We start from the raw sequence: 13,683 nt of genomic DNA, 5'->3' as shown, positions 1-13,683 counted from the left end.
GACAGGAGCTCTGATTATTCGCAGTGTGAATCTATCAGACTCAGCTGTGTATTTCTGCGCTGCCAGTACACAGTGATGTGGTTTAAGATCACCTCATGACTAAAAACCCTGTTCTCTTCCTTTTCCCTTTGTTCTTATGTTCAAGATGCTAAGAGGCAGGCTGTTCAGAGTTACTGTTCATTACTGACATTAACGACAGAGACTGAACTCACCAGACCGAAAATAATAACATATGAAAGCTTTCAAAACCTTTCACTGATTAGCAAAATTTAAAGCACAAATTTAAAGAATGAGGCGGAATTTGAGGCTGCAACAAACAGGCATAAAGTGAAGGAAACTACAAACTCAATTTATAAGACAAAAAGATTAGTTTCACAACATCATATCCCAGCTGTTTCAGATTTGCCCAGTTTATCAAAATGAAGTTTGGGTGAAGATCCAAATACAAACCCTCGACTGCAGTGAGCAAGTGCGGCCATTTAGAGAAAAGGTGACTGAGTAATGTGATAAAGAAGAACATAGCTTGGCAAACGGGAATTATGTCGTAAAAACAATTCAACCCCAAAACAAACAACGAGCGCAAACATGAGCATTCATGTTTCACCAGTTCAACAGCATCAAACAACAACCAAATGAAAAAGCTCTGCCACTCAAGGAAGTGATTAAGAATTCGCTCTTTCAAGTCCAGGACCCAGCCCACACATACCTACTGCACAATCACGTCTGGAGAGCAATAACATTAACCAGCAGCACAACACAACACAAACACAAAGCTACCTTCAAGTTCAGCAGTTCAGGGGAAAGTAAATATAAACTTTAGTTACAATATTAACAAATAGATTCTGTTTTTCCAACACTCATTGTGTGCGGGTGTTAGACCTCTTAGTTTAAGCATTAATGCTGTCTGAAACCCACTCTAAGATTTTGTGTCGAGAAGGTTTCACAAATCTGGGTCAGATTTGAAGCACGAAGCAATTATCGCGTGGGCGGAGCATTATCCGTTTAAAAAGACCGCCAATCTGGCGTTGACCAATCATGTTGCGCTGAGGCCCACAGGACATTACCTGAACCTAACTTTTTCAAAAAGTGCTTTAATGGCATGAAAATTGCAAAAACAATGTGTCCAAAGCATCACTTAACTTTATACCGAACCAGTCTTGTCTTACGATGCTTAACCCGATCCTACCCTAACTCTAACCAGTTATCGTTGCCTACTCCCACACATAGGAATTTGTTTAGCCTACCAAGACTAAAAAAAAGACAAAAAACGTTTATATAATAACATTTAGCTGCAATTTCTTACCTTAGTGAGGAGGAGCTGTGATTTCCGGCATTTCAGAGAAGAGAACACCTTTGGAGAAAGTCCCAAGCTGCCAAACGCAGGGCCAGAAACGTCCATAAAAACCGGTTTGTGTCCAACAATTAGTGCAGTGAAAAGACTCCGAAAACATCATAAATCCTCCACACGGTCGTCCGAAAGACACATAATCAAACTGCTGGCAGTGAGCTCACTTTTTTAAAGCGTTTATGCTAGTCGTTCTGTTGTTTAACAAACAATATCTTTTATTTATTTACTGATGTATCCGGTCGTCCGCCGACAGACGGCGCGTGCAGCAACTGCCAAATAAACAGGGAAACGAGTGGGCGGGGCTTAGTCGGTTTAAAAAGACTGCAATCAGGCGGTGACCAATCATGTTGCACCCAGGCCCTACCGTCAGCAGGCTCTTATCCAATCACGTCAGCAGGTGATTTGAATTGGCCACCGTGCAGTATAAGTGCTGGATCGTACCAATGCTGCCAATAAATGATCATAGCGTCCAGAGTTAAACCGCACAAAGTTATCAGAATGGGAAATAGCTGGGAAAATTAGACAAAAGGCAAAGCAGTGACTGGGACTGACATATTCTAAAACCATCACTGCTTTTTTTGTTTCATCTTCTTTGGTGAGGAGAATTACTTCTGAAATCATTAACTATAAAAGGCAAACCATAGGACCAATGTTTACTGCAATAAGTAATGTAATTTATTTACCTGAACATGACATTATACCATGAAAGAAAAATAAATCATCAAAAATAAAATCATGAATAATAAAACTCTATTTGTCCCAGCTTTGGTTACAGTTTCTCACATCACATTCTTACATTTACAAACCTTTCATTTTTTCAGTTGCCAGCTTCACAGTCAGCAACTTCTGGTGACTTTATAGCCTGAAACCACAGCACCAGTAAATCCACCACAAAACAACAACAACTACAAATTTGTATTTATTATATTCATGATCAGAAACAAAAGTTCAGCAAAGAAACAGAGAGCAGATTTCTTTATCTTTTTTTGATGAGATCAGCTCTGAGCAGAGGAAGAAGGTGGGGAAGAGGAGGTATGATGTATGGAGAAGGTAGTCATCTCTCATTTGTATTGTCTCATCTGTAATGGGTTTGTCAGATTGGAGCAATGCGCAAATGCTCCACCTCTAATACTGGTTTTCAGTATATGCTGTAATTGTGAGTTTGACCTGGAAAAACACTTGTAAATTTTGTTTTTGTTGTTTATCTTTGTTGATTTAAGTTTAGTTTCCAGGATGTCTCCATCTTTATACACATGTGGATTTTTACTGCTCATATTTACACGTAAGTCAGACTTAATTTTATAAAACTTTTCTTTTAAATAATAGTAATAATTTTAAATTACATACACTTGTATCTGTAACATATGTATCACTGTGTGTTGTGTTTATGATATAACTTTGATATTTGATAAGTCTCTGAGATTAATTCCTCAAAATACAACACTTGAATTCAAACATCAGCTCACATTAAATTACTTTCTTCACAGGAAAAGCAGAGAGTTATACCTTTATACAGTCCTCTTCTCAGATTGTGAGGGAAGGGGCTAAAGACCTCAGGATTAACTGCAGTCATGATGGCAGCAACCTTCAAACAATGCTGTGGTACCAACACGAACAGAGCAACCAGTCTATGAGCCTCATAGGGTACACAGTCCTCATGGGTGACCCAGTCTACGAGGACCAGTTTAAAGGCAGATTCCTGTTAAAAAGAGAAGACACGCTGCGAGGATCTCTGATCATTCCCACAGTGAGTTCATCTGACTCAGCTGTGTATTTCTGCGCTGCTAGTACACACTGATGTGGTTTAATACCACTGCTGCACTAAAAACCTCCTGTGGCAAACTAATGACAGCTCCTGGTTTCAGTTCAAATATTATGCTGTTTACTGGGATTTGATCAGTGTATTGTACATAATTGGTGTGGTCTTTAATTATTTACTGGATATACAAACCTGGCATCCTCAGTTTATAAATATCAGAACTTGTTTGGTTTTCAAAACATTGCTGAACCTCATCAAAGACGAGCTTCCATGCAAAGTGTCGGTTGATAAACAGTGAGCGAGAATTACAGGCGGTACTCTCCATCCAATCATGTGATCATGTGACCTCGTGTTTCCTTTGTGCTGAAGAGAGTGACTGCATCATTCAGCTGGAGGACAGATCATTGCTAACATGCTTGTCACAGTGGTTTATCTGTCACTTCTTTTAAACTCAGGTGGGTTTTTATTTTTACTCATGATGGACGTACTGGTTAACCCGCACTTGAAGGGTCAAATTCCCATCAAATTTATATTTCTGAGAAAATTCACTGCTTTGTATATTGAGGTGAAACATTCTTCATGTGCTGCAGGTCTCACAATTACTGTTCTTCAGTCTGGAGATCTAGTGTCTCACCCAGGAGGCAAGGCGATGCTGGAGTGTAGCTTGGGTCCAGGGTTCAGCATGGGCGGCAGTAGCATGTATTGGTTCCGACAAAACCAACCCGGAGCTCCAATTGAATTTGTCGTCTCAGAGTACGTCAAAACTGTGGGGAACTTCCAGGCGTTTGTTGATGCACCGAATAACAACTTCTCTCTTCAAATTACTGAGCTCGTCCTGAATGTCAGCAGCACCTACTACTGTGCTGCAACTCACAGTGACGCACAGAGAGCAGACAGTCATACAAATAACGAGTCTGCCTGTGACAGGTGACATGCAGGCAGGAAGGAGCTGTGGCTTGTTTGGTCTGATGTTAAATTAACAGAGATAGTTGTCAGAGTGGAAGTGGAACAAAGACAGATTCAGAGCTGTCAAAGCTTCACACTTCATATTAATGTAGGATAAGACTGATATATTAGGCCAATACTGGGCTTTATTTTAAATGTCAGTGGTCGATTGTGCATGAAGAGAGTTATGCTTCAAGTTACGTCTTCAAGATTGCTTCAAGATAAGCAATCTTGAAGACGTCACCATTCAGAATAAAGGTCAAAAATGCACGTCTCTGAGACACTGACAGTGTCCTCACTATCACTACTGTGATAGTGAGGTGAGCATGACCCAGAGGCCACAACCAAGCTATGTTTGTCTGTGTTGCAGCAATCTGAATGTCTCGTGCTGCAGTTGCTGCTTGGTGGCCACTAGGAGATTGTAGCTGTTCTGTGAAACAGGGCGGAGAAGGAGGATCAGAGCTTATTTCAGAAACCTTGACTGAAGCAGTGCATTAGGTTAGACCAGCAACAGTTGAGCCTGAAGACAGAGTTATGACTGTGACATGATCACTGTGAAAATGAAGCTGCTCTTGGTTGCAGTCCTGATCTTCACTGGTAAGAACATCTGAATTCAGCTGAAAGAAAACTATTTTTTTCTTTACAGATGTCTTGGTTAAAGTTGTTGTATTTCTTGTCTTTTTCCTTGTTTTCCAGATTTGTCCCACGGTGTAAAAATTCAACAGCCTCCATTTGCATTCAGTCGTGAAGGGGACCCGACTGTAACTTTGCAGTGTGAACAAGATGACGAGCAATATTACTACATGTACTGGTACAGACAAAGCAGCGATAAGACAATGCAGCTGGTAACATATTCTCTAAATAAAGATTCATGGAACATAGAAGCTCCGTTCAACAAATCCAAGTACACCATGTCCCGGCCTTCAGTGCTCAGCTCCTCCCTGCAGATACACCTTGCTGAGGCTGGAGACTCAGCTGTGTATTACTGTGCCTCCAGTAGAGCACAATGGTTCAGAGAGCCTTAGCAGCTAAACAACAACCTCAAGAGGAAGAGACGACAGGGAGGTGGGATGAGTGGGAAGGGTTGATGTGTCGGACTGTGTGTGTGTGTGGTGCAGAGCAGGATTTTGCTGACATGACTTGACAACAGACTAACATCAACATGACATGAAAATATGGAAGAAAAGCTGTTTGATGATGATCTGTTTGTTTGTTTGTTTGTTTATTCATTAAAGGTAGAAAAACTGTTTCTCTGCAGTTCAGTGACGATCCTGCAGGAACACCACAAAGCTGATCAGCTCAGATAAATGAGCAGGTGTTAACATGGTAAAGATTATTTGTCACCTGCAGTAATATTGTCCTGAGCAGTTTTTCATCTATGTCACACTCGCATTAAGTCTCTGCTACTTTATTTTACTGTAATTCTGTAACCTGTTAAAATGCTGATGGGTCAATGCTGTCTGGAATTAATAAAAAAAAAAAAAGATTAAGAAAAAAAAATTATTTAACCTGACAAGAACATAAATGTGTCAAACCCTGTAGAGGTCACACACCGACCTCTACAGGGTAATTGTGGAATTACACTTGAATTTAAAAAAATTATCTTGTGCTTTTTTTGAAGTCAGGATAGTATGTTGAATGGGAACTGGTCAAATAATTTAAGTGTTTTCAAACTGGAAATATAATAAAGAAGAAGTCTGAATGAGGTGAAATTTACATGTGACATATAAGTGATCTCTGCAGTATAACATTATAGAAAATCTCCCTCACAGGGAAGGAAATATGAAAAGACATAAAAGGTTTCATTTTAAGTATGAGCACTCTGGTTGTACAACCCATCATTTGGTTAAAGAATCATTTTAGACATTAAATTTACAATGGAACACTTGAACAGCAAGATTCATGCAATTCACTCTCTTTTATGAAAAGTCCTTAAATGTAAGTAAATGTGAGTCTCCTTAACTCACTGATCATTGGGTGGATAAAGAGGTGTGACCATGAGATGTCACTTCCTCTGAGCAGCTAAAGAAAAAAAACACAAAAACAAAAAACACACACATAAACAAAAACTAGTTTCTCTTTTCCTCCTGCTTCTTTTCTTAGCTGACACAGAAATAGCAACAGTCAGGTTGGAGCCCGATCAGCCGTCAGTCAGCCCGACCTGCACAGCTGCTCTCACAGAGAGAGAGAGAGAGAGAGAGAGAGAGAGAGATGGAGGCTGAGATACGGAGAAGCTGGGTGGGGGGAGGAAAGAGGAGCGAACGAAAAAGACTTTAGGTTTTTGTGTGATGCTTTTTCACCGTGGGGACAGGGGGGGCACGGTGATACAATCCTATAGAGCCGCCGTACAAAAACCTCCTCCCATTAACACCCATTGTGTAGACAACAACATGTAACTTGGGACAGTTGATAAAGCATAAAACATCAATATTCTGAAGGTCTGTGGGACGGGAAGACACTCTGACACTGAACAGTCCATTTAAATGCAGAAAATATGCTGGAAAAAGTTTGAAAAATTACTTTTAAATCATATTCAGAGAATTTGAATTCTTCTTTCACTCATCTTGACACACAAAAAACTCTGGACATTATGAAGCTCATCTTGAATGTTTTTAAACCTTCTCCATCCTCTGGATTATTGGACTGAGTCTCAACATGCTGATTTGGGAAAGTTTTGTGACTTTTTGGTAGAGGACACAGTCAATGTGACACTGGAAATCCAGCTTACTTTGGAGAGGGAACAAAATTCACTGTTTTAGGTAAGTCAGAGCTCTGTCTACTTCAGTTCACTGAAACCAACTTAAAAAAAAATAGAAATGCTGGTGTGAAAGTGAAGTAAAAGCTGCTGTTATGGAAAAGCTGAAATATTGAGCTGAACAGAAAACACTGTGACCTACACTGAGCCTGCTTACTTTGGCCAAGGAACAAAACTCACTGTTTTAGGTAAGTCAGAGCTCTCTCTGCTTCAGTTCACTGAAACCAACTCAAAAATGGTGTGAAAGTGAAGTAAAAGCTGCTGTTATGGAAAAGCTGAAATATTGAGCTGAACAGAAAACACTGTGACCTACACTCAGCCTGCTTACTTTGGCCAAGGAACCAAACTTACTGTTTTAGGTAAATATTTCCATTTATTACGGTGTATTCGTAAATTTCACTTTGCTTTAGAGTCTTAGAATACAACAGAAGTATTAGTAAAACTGTTCAAAAGAGTTTCATGCTCAGTATTTTGCACCGTGACAACGCTGAAGCGTACTTTGGAAAAGGAACAAAACTGACTGTTCTGGGTAAGTCAGGATGATTAAAATTGAGCAAATGTAATAAGCTTTGTAACTGAAGTGCTGCATTAAGAATCCTAATGTACTTGGGAAAAAGTTCAGCTCAGAGCTTTTTGATGTTAAGCTTAAACGCTGTGTCAATAACGAAGCTTATTTCGGTCCAGGAACAAAACTGACTGTTCTTGGTAAGTAAAACTTTCTGTTCATGAATTCAGTTCTTAAAGAAGTAAAACGAGTTAAAGTAGGTCTGTTTGAGGAAAAATGGTTTTGTTCCATAGAACTTGTAAAAACCAGACTGTGGTGCAACAAACAGTGTTTTAGGTTTAAAGAAAAGTGACAATTACATTTAAAAACAACTAAGAACTAATGAAACCAATTAAAGCAACATGTTGGGCTGTTTAGAGCACTGATCAAATGCACTGTGACACTGGTGGATATGAAGCTTTCTTCGGTGGAGGAACAAAGTTAACTGTTTTGGGTAAGAAACATATTGTACAAATATATGTTATGTAATATATGCCTGAAAAGGTCTAAGGTAAGAAATCAGAGCAAATTTGAAAAAAAACATTCAGTTTGAAGTGTTTCTGTCTCAAACTCACTGTATTCAAACTCTCTTCAACCTAGTTTAAGTTCAGCTCAGAGCTTTTTGTTGTTAAGCTTAAACACTGTGTCAGTACGAAGCTTATTTCGGCCAGGGAACAAAACTGACTGTTCTTGGTAAGTAAAACATCAAACTTTCTTCTCATGAATCCACTTGTAAAACAAACCAAAACAGCTAAAGCAAGGTCTGTCACCTGGGAAGAATGATTTGTGTTACGCAAAACTTCAGACTGTAAAATCTAGACTGTAATGCTGCTAACGACGGCTTGTGGATTTGAAGCAAAGTGAGATTTGAGACAAAAAACTAAACTTAAAAGCAAACAAAAAGTAAAGAAACACAGTAAAAGCAGCACCGTGAGCTGTTTTGAGCACCGATCGAGTGCACTGTGACTCTGGTGGTGGTAGAGAGGCTCACTTCGGTGGAGGGACAAAGTTAACTGTTTTAGGTAAGAAATCAAAACGAATGAAAAACAGCACTATAACTGGAATGTTACTTTAAGATGTTTTGCACTCAAGTCTAGTTTAAGTTTGTCTCAGAGCTTTACGTTGTTGAGCTTAAATGGTTAAACATGAATTCAGCCAAGACACAAAACTGACTGTTCTTGGAAAGTTAAAATAAAGCCAAACAAGGTGGCACTTAAGAAGTTTGTACTGCATACAACTTGTAAAACCACAGGATGTAGTGTTTTTTTTTAACGGACAGTTACACTGGTCACAAAACTAAAAAGCACAGAAGCAGAGTAAAGCTGTTTTGGGCACTGATTGAGTGCACTGTGACTCTGGTGCTTCAGAGGCTTACTTTGGTGGAGGAACAAAATTAACTGTTTTAGGTAAGAAAACATTTTAAAGTTCATTAAACATCATTGAGGTGCCATCTTGTCAAGATGTTTTTGAGAATGTGAAGGCCTAAACTCCTCCTGAGCATTAATGTTTATACCCAGAACAAATGAAAATGATTTGTTCCATATTAGAAGAAATAATTGTAAAATAACCACAGAAAAAAAAACCATGAGTAGACGTTTAAATGCTGAAAATGTGGTCTCTGTGGTGATTTGCCTCAAAGTATTAAAGTGGAAGTTTTCACATGTGAAAGAGTGAAAAAGTTGGAATAATTTCAGCGTGGCACAGATAAAGAGAGGCAATAGGAAGAGTTTTGTTACAGTTGAAAGTCTCTGTGCTCACTGACCGAGGCTTACTTTGGAGCTGGAACTAAACTCACTGTTTTAGGTAAGAAAACCTGCAAAAAATACTTTCACAGACAAAGATTCACTGCTTGTAATATAAATAAATGGTCAGTATTAAATATGTGACCTACTTCAAAACATTTTATTTATGCTATTGAACAAAGTATTATCTTTTTTAAAAAATGTAAAAGAATTAATGGTGAAGGTTTATGTTGCTAAAAACAAGTATCATCTATGTTCTCCAGTAAAAGTAGTGCGGTAATAAAACATTTGGCTCTATGCCCAGAATATTAAACTCACAGCCAGTTCTTATCAGCTCTGTGAAATACTGTGCGCTCAGTCAGAGGCTTACTTTGGAGCTGGAACTAAACTCACTGTTTTAGGTAAGACAATGAAAATAATTAATAATCAATGCTAAAATAATGTCACAATTGCAGACAAGTTGTATGATATCTTCCAAGTTCAAGCAGATAGTTGATTCTTATCTTCTTTTTTTAAATTAACCTTAAATCAAAAGTTTGATTCCATTGGCATCTAAGTTTTATTGTCAGTATGGGGATTAGGGTTGTGTCTTATTTCCACATGTTCTTGTGCAAAAGGTTTTTAGTTTATCTGGGGGAAAAAAGAGCACAAACAGTCTACAGCTGTCAGTGCTGAGTGGTAGAGCTGTTTTTCTGTAGCCTTGTATCAGTGTGAACAACTATGACCCAGCATACTTTGGCAGAGGCACCAAACTGACAGTATTGGGTAAGAAAACTATAAAAATCATCTTCATAAATGTCTTTTAATTTGGTAAAAGCATGTCTTCAAGAGTTTTGTGTGTCCAGTTAACTGTTTTGAGTTTATATGAAAAAAAAGAGCACAAAAATCATCTACAGCTTTCAATAGTGGAGTGGTAGAGCTGTTTTTCTGTAGCCTTGTATCAGTGTGAACAACGCAAACCCAGCGTACTTTGGCAGTGGCACCAAACTGACAGTATTGGGTAAGAAAACTATGAAAATCATGTTCATAAATGTCTTCTGAGCTTCACTTAACCTAAATCTGCAAACCTTTTGTTGAGCTAAGTTTAGGGCTGGAAAAAAACTGTACTTTGTAGTTTGGAGTTGTCCCGTGTTGTTGTGCAGGCTTGCAGTCAAAACTTTTCTTTGCATCAGAAAGTGAGGTGAAAAGTGCAATAATAAGTTCACAAGTCAGATACTTGTGTTACAGTGACTGTACTGTGAATGGTCAGTCTTGTGAAAAACCCATAGATGTAGCTAAAAGAGTTAGTTTGAGAAGTCGATTCAGCCCCTGTACTGTAGGTTTTTGTCAGTTTTTTACATGTGAGTTTACAGTGTGCTCTGGTAATTACCCTGCTTATTTTGGAGAGGGAACCAAGCTAACCGTTCTTGGTAAGATTATTGCAATAACTTCATTAAAACAAACATTTACGTGGAGAAATTAAATGTTGATAACGCTCAGTGTGTGTGTTATGTCACCTGTAATAATCATGTTGTGTTGTATGTTAATGTTCAGTGTGAAAACGTTTTTCTTGTGTTTTGTGTTACCCCAGTGTTCATGTCTAAATTCTGGTATGAACTAAATAGATAATATTAATCTGGTTAAAAGACTTTGTTAAGTTCGGACAGCAAACTTACTGTTATGGTTCATATATTATTTTAAAGCTGTAAAAACTGGCACTGAGGGGATGTGTTTCTTTGCATCAGAAAATGAAAGGAAAAGTGTATTTAAGATGCAATAATAAGTTCACAAGTCAGATACATGTGTTACAGTGACTGTACTGTGAATGGTCAGTCTTGTAAAAAACCCACAGATGTTAAAAGAGTTAGTTTGAGACAGTCTGAGGTGGATTCAGCCCCTGTACTGTAGGTTTTTGTCAGTTTTGTACATGTGAGTTTACAGTGTGCTCTGATAGTTACCCTGCTTATTTTGGAGAGGGAACCAAGCTGACGGTTCTTGGTAAGATTATCGCAATAACTTCATTAAAACAAACATTTACGTGAAGAAATTAAATGTTGATAACGCTCAGTGTGTGTGTTATGTCACCTGTAATAATCATGTTGTGTTGTATGTTAATGTTCAGTGTGAAAATGTTTTTCTTGTGTTTTGTGTTACCCCAGTGTCCATGTCTAAATTCTGGTATGAACTAAATGGATAATATTAATCTGTGGTTAAAAGACTTTGTTAAGTTCAGACAGCAAACTTACTGTTATGGTTGATTATTTTAAAGCTGTAGAAACTGGCACTGAGGGGATGTGTTTCTTTGCATCAAAAAGTGAGAGGAAAAGTGTATTTAAGTTGCAATGATAAATTCACAAGTGAGATACATGTGTTACAGTGACTGTACTGTGTATGAACAGTCTTGTAAAAAACCCACAGATGTTAAAAGAGTTAGTTTGAGACAGTCTGAGGTGGATTCAGCCCCTGTACTGTAGGTTTTTGTCAGTTTTTTACATGTGAGTTTGCAGTGTGCTCTGGTAGTTATCCTACTTTTGGAGAGGGAACCAAGCTGACGGTTCTTGGTAAGATTATCGCAATAACTTCATTAAAACAAACATTTATGTGAAGAAATTAAATGCTGATAATGCTCAGTGTGTGTGTTATGTCACCTGTAATAATCATGTTGTGTTGTATGTTAATGTTCAGTGTGAAAACGTTCTCCTGTGTTTTGTGTTACCCCAGTGTTCATGTCTAAAGAAGTCACATGTGCTTTAGAGTTAGGTACTGGATACTGGTTTGCTGTAGATCTACGTACAACTTTAATTTAGGGATTTATTTTCTTTGTCCTTGCAGAAGACGGGGTTAAAGTCAAAGCACCAACAGTGAAAGTGATTCCACCTTCAAAAAAGGAGTGTCGAAGCAAGAAAGACAAGAGCAGAAAGAAGACCTTGCTTTGCGTGGCCGAGGAGTTCTACCCAGACCATGTTACTGTGTACTGGGAGATTGACGGGAAGTCGGTCACCAAAGGTGTGGCAACTGACAACGCTGCCCGGCGGGATCGCGACTACTACAAAATCACCAGCAGGCTGAGAGTCCCTGCCGACGACTGGTTCAAACCCAAGAGTAATTTCACATGCACTGTCGAGTTCTTCAATGGGAGTAAAAATCAGAATATTTCATCTCATATTAATGGTGAAGAAGAAGGTATGTTCATTTGGAACTCAGAAATAAACAGAACCTCATCTTTTTGTTCCTGGACATACATGTAAACAACCATCTGCTCTTGTCTAATCTATCTCTTATTTTTCTAACAGATGAAATTGTCCTCCTCACCAGAGGTAAATATCTTGTTCTGTGTTTCTGTGCATAGAAACCAAGAGTAGCTGCATACATAAACTGTCTCCACAAAGTGCACTGGATATTTTCTCTTTGAAACTTGTAACTCATCTCAATGTTTGAATTTTCTGCAGAGAAATATCTGAGGGCCACACACAGTGCCAAACTCTCATATGGCGTTTTTATCATCAAGAGCAGCATCTATGGAGCCTTTGTAGTGTTCTTGGTGTGGAAACTTCAGGTTTGTTGCACCCAACACTTTGGACTGACCGTCCTTCACATAAAAAGGTACTGAAAAAAGCTCATGACATTAAGACACTGTGTTCTTTCTGCCTGTTTCAGGGTTCAGCTGGAAAGCAGAAGAACTGAGAGCTGAGCTGAGGCAAATGAACTCTGGGAGATGGATTATCTTGATTTCTGTAAATAAAGTTGAAAACGCAGTAGTTATATTTCCATAGAGCTGTATGTTACTGAGCGTCTGCACTTATATCAGTGAGCCATTCAAAGCCTAGATGGACAGTTCTGTACTTATCCTTGTTACAGTGTTGAAGCTATTACTCATGGCATGCAAATACAGTAGGATTTTATAGATACTTAATAATTTTATGTGTTGGTTTGTGGCGGGGCAGTGCTTGTATGCTTCATTTTCTTCTCAATAAAAGTATTTCTGCAAATGTTGACAATTAAGTTCTTTCATTTTTCTTTTAAAGTTTTTCCAGAGTGACTTGTTGAGTTTTGTTAACAATTCTCACGGCTTCTCTACCTCACTGTTCATACACTGGTTCATTTGACCAAGAAGGGATTAATTACAACTCTGAACTGCTGCTGATTTGCAGTTATGATAACAACCCCTCATCATTGCTCTCACATCTCATCCTACACTGAACTGATAGTGTGATGTCTTTTTAGCAGCTCACCAACCAGTCTGGTTTCTGAGAAATCTGCTTCCTTCCACCTACATTTGTTGAAACAGCTCAGCTCAGGAAAACTTCACAAGCAGGCTCATTTTGTTCATGACAAGTTTTTCCCAATGAACAAACTGAAAGGTGACTCAAGTTTTGCCAGTAAATTGAACTGAAGTTAAATTCCATCGACTAATCTGTATTTTTCATTCTTTTTGTGAAATCATTCGAACTTGAATTCATTAAAATGGGCTTCTTTGAGTCATATCTAGTTTTTCCATTTTGCACAAACACAGTCAGTGTAATACAGCTTGTATTCTTTTTGTGAAATTCTTCCTTTAGCTCAAACAAGTAAATGATCAGAGTATGAGTCTAACACATAACAACAGGAAAT

At 38.4% G+C, this 13,683-nt stretch overlaps 2 gene segments (V, D, J or C); both read left to right on the top strand.

Moving 5' to 3' along the window:
- LOC121196834 overlaps window positions 1-13,065 on the top strand; it is a 61,632-nt gene extending 48,567 nt beyond the window's left edge. Inside the window, 4 exon segments of the C gene segment in view lie at window positions 11,905-12,255; window positions 12,366-12,389; window positions 12,522-12,628; window positions 12,730-13,065. Of these exon segments, the coding sequence occupies window positions 11,905-12,255; window positions 12,366-12,389; window positions 12,522-12,628; window positions 12,730-12,756 (509 nt within the window).
- On the top strand, window positions 4,423-5,802 carry LOC121196842. The segment is given in 2 exon segments: window positions 4,423-4,649; window positions 4,749-5,802. Coding segments are annotated over 2 exon segments (381 nt in total).
- Window positions 13,066-13,683: the final 618 nt, after the last annotated feature.

Source organism: Toxotes jaculatrix, chromosome 17 (genome assembly GCF_017976425.1).
Source record: "Toxotes jaculatrix isolate fToxJac2 chromosome 17, fToxJac2.pri, whole genome shotgun sequence".
In the NCBI taxonomy this organism is placed as follows: domain Eukaryota; kingdom Metazoa; phylum Chordata; class Actinopteri; family Toxotidae; genus Toxotes; species Toxotes jaculatrix.
The sequence above is the reverse complement of the archived record's forward strand: the minus strand, read 5'-3'. Positions and strand labels throughout refer to the sequence as shown.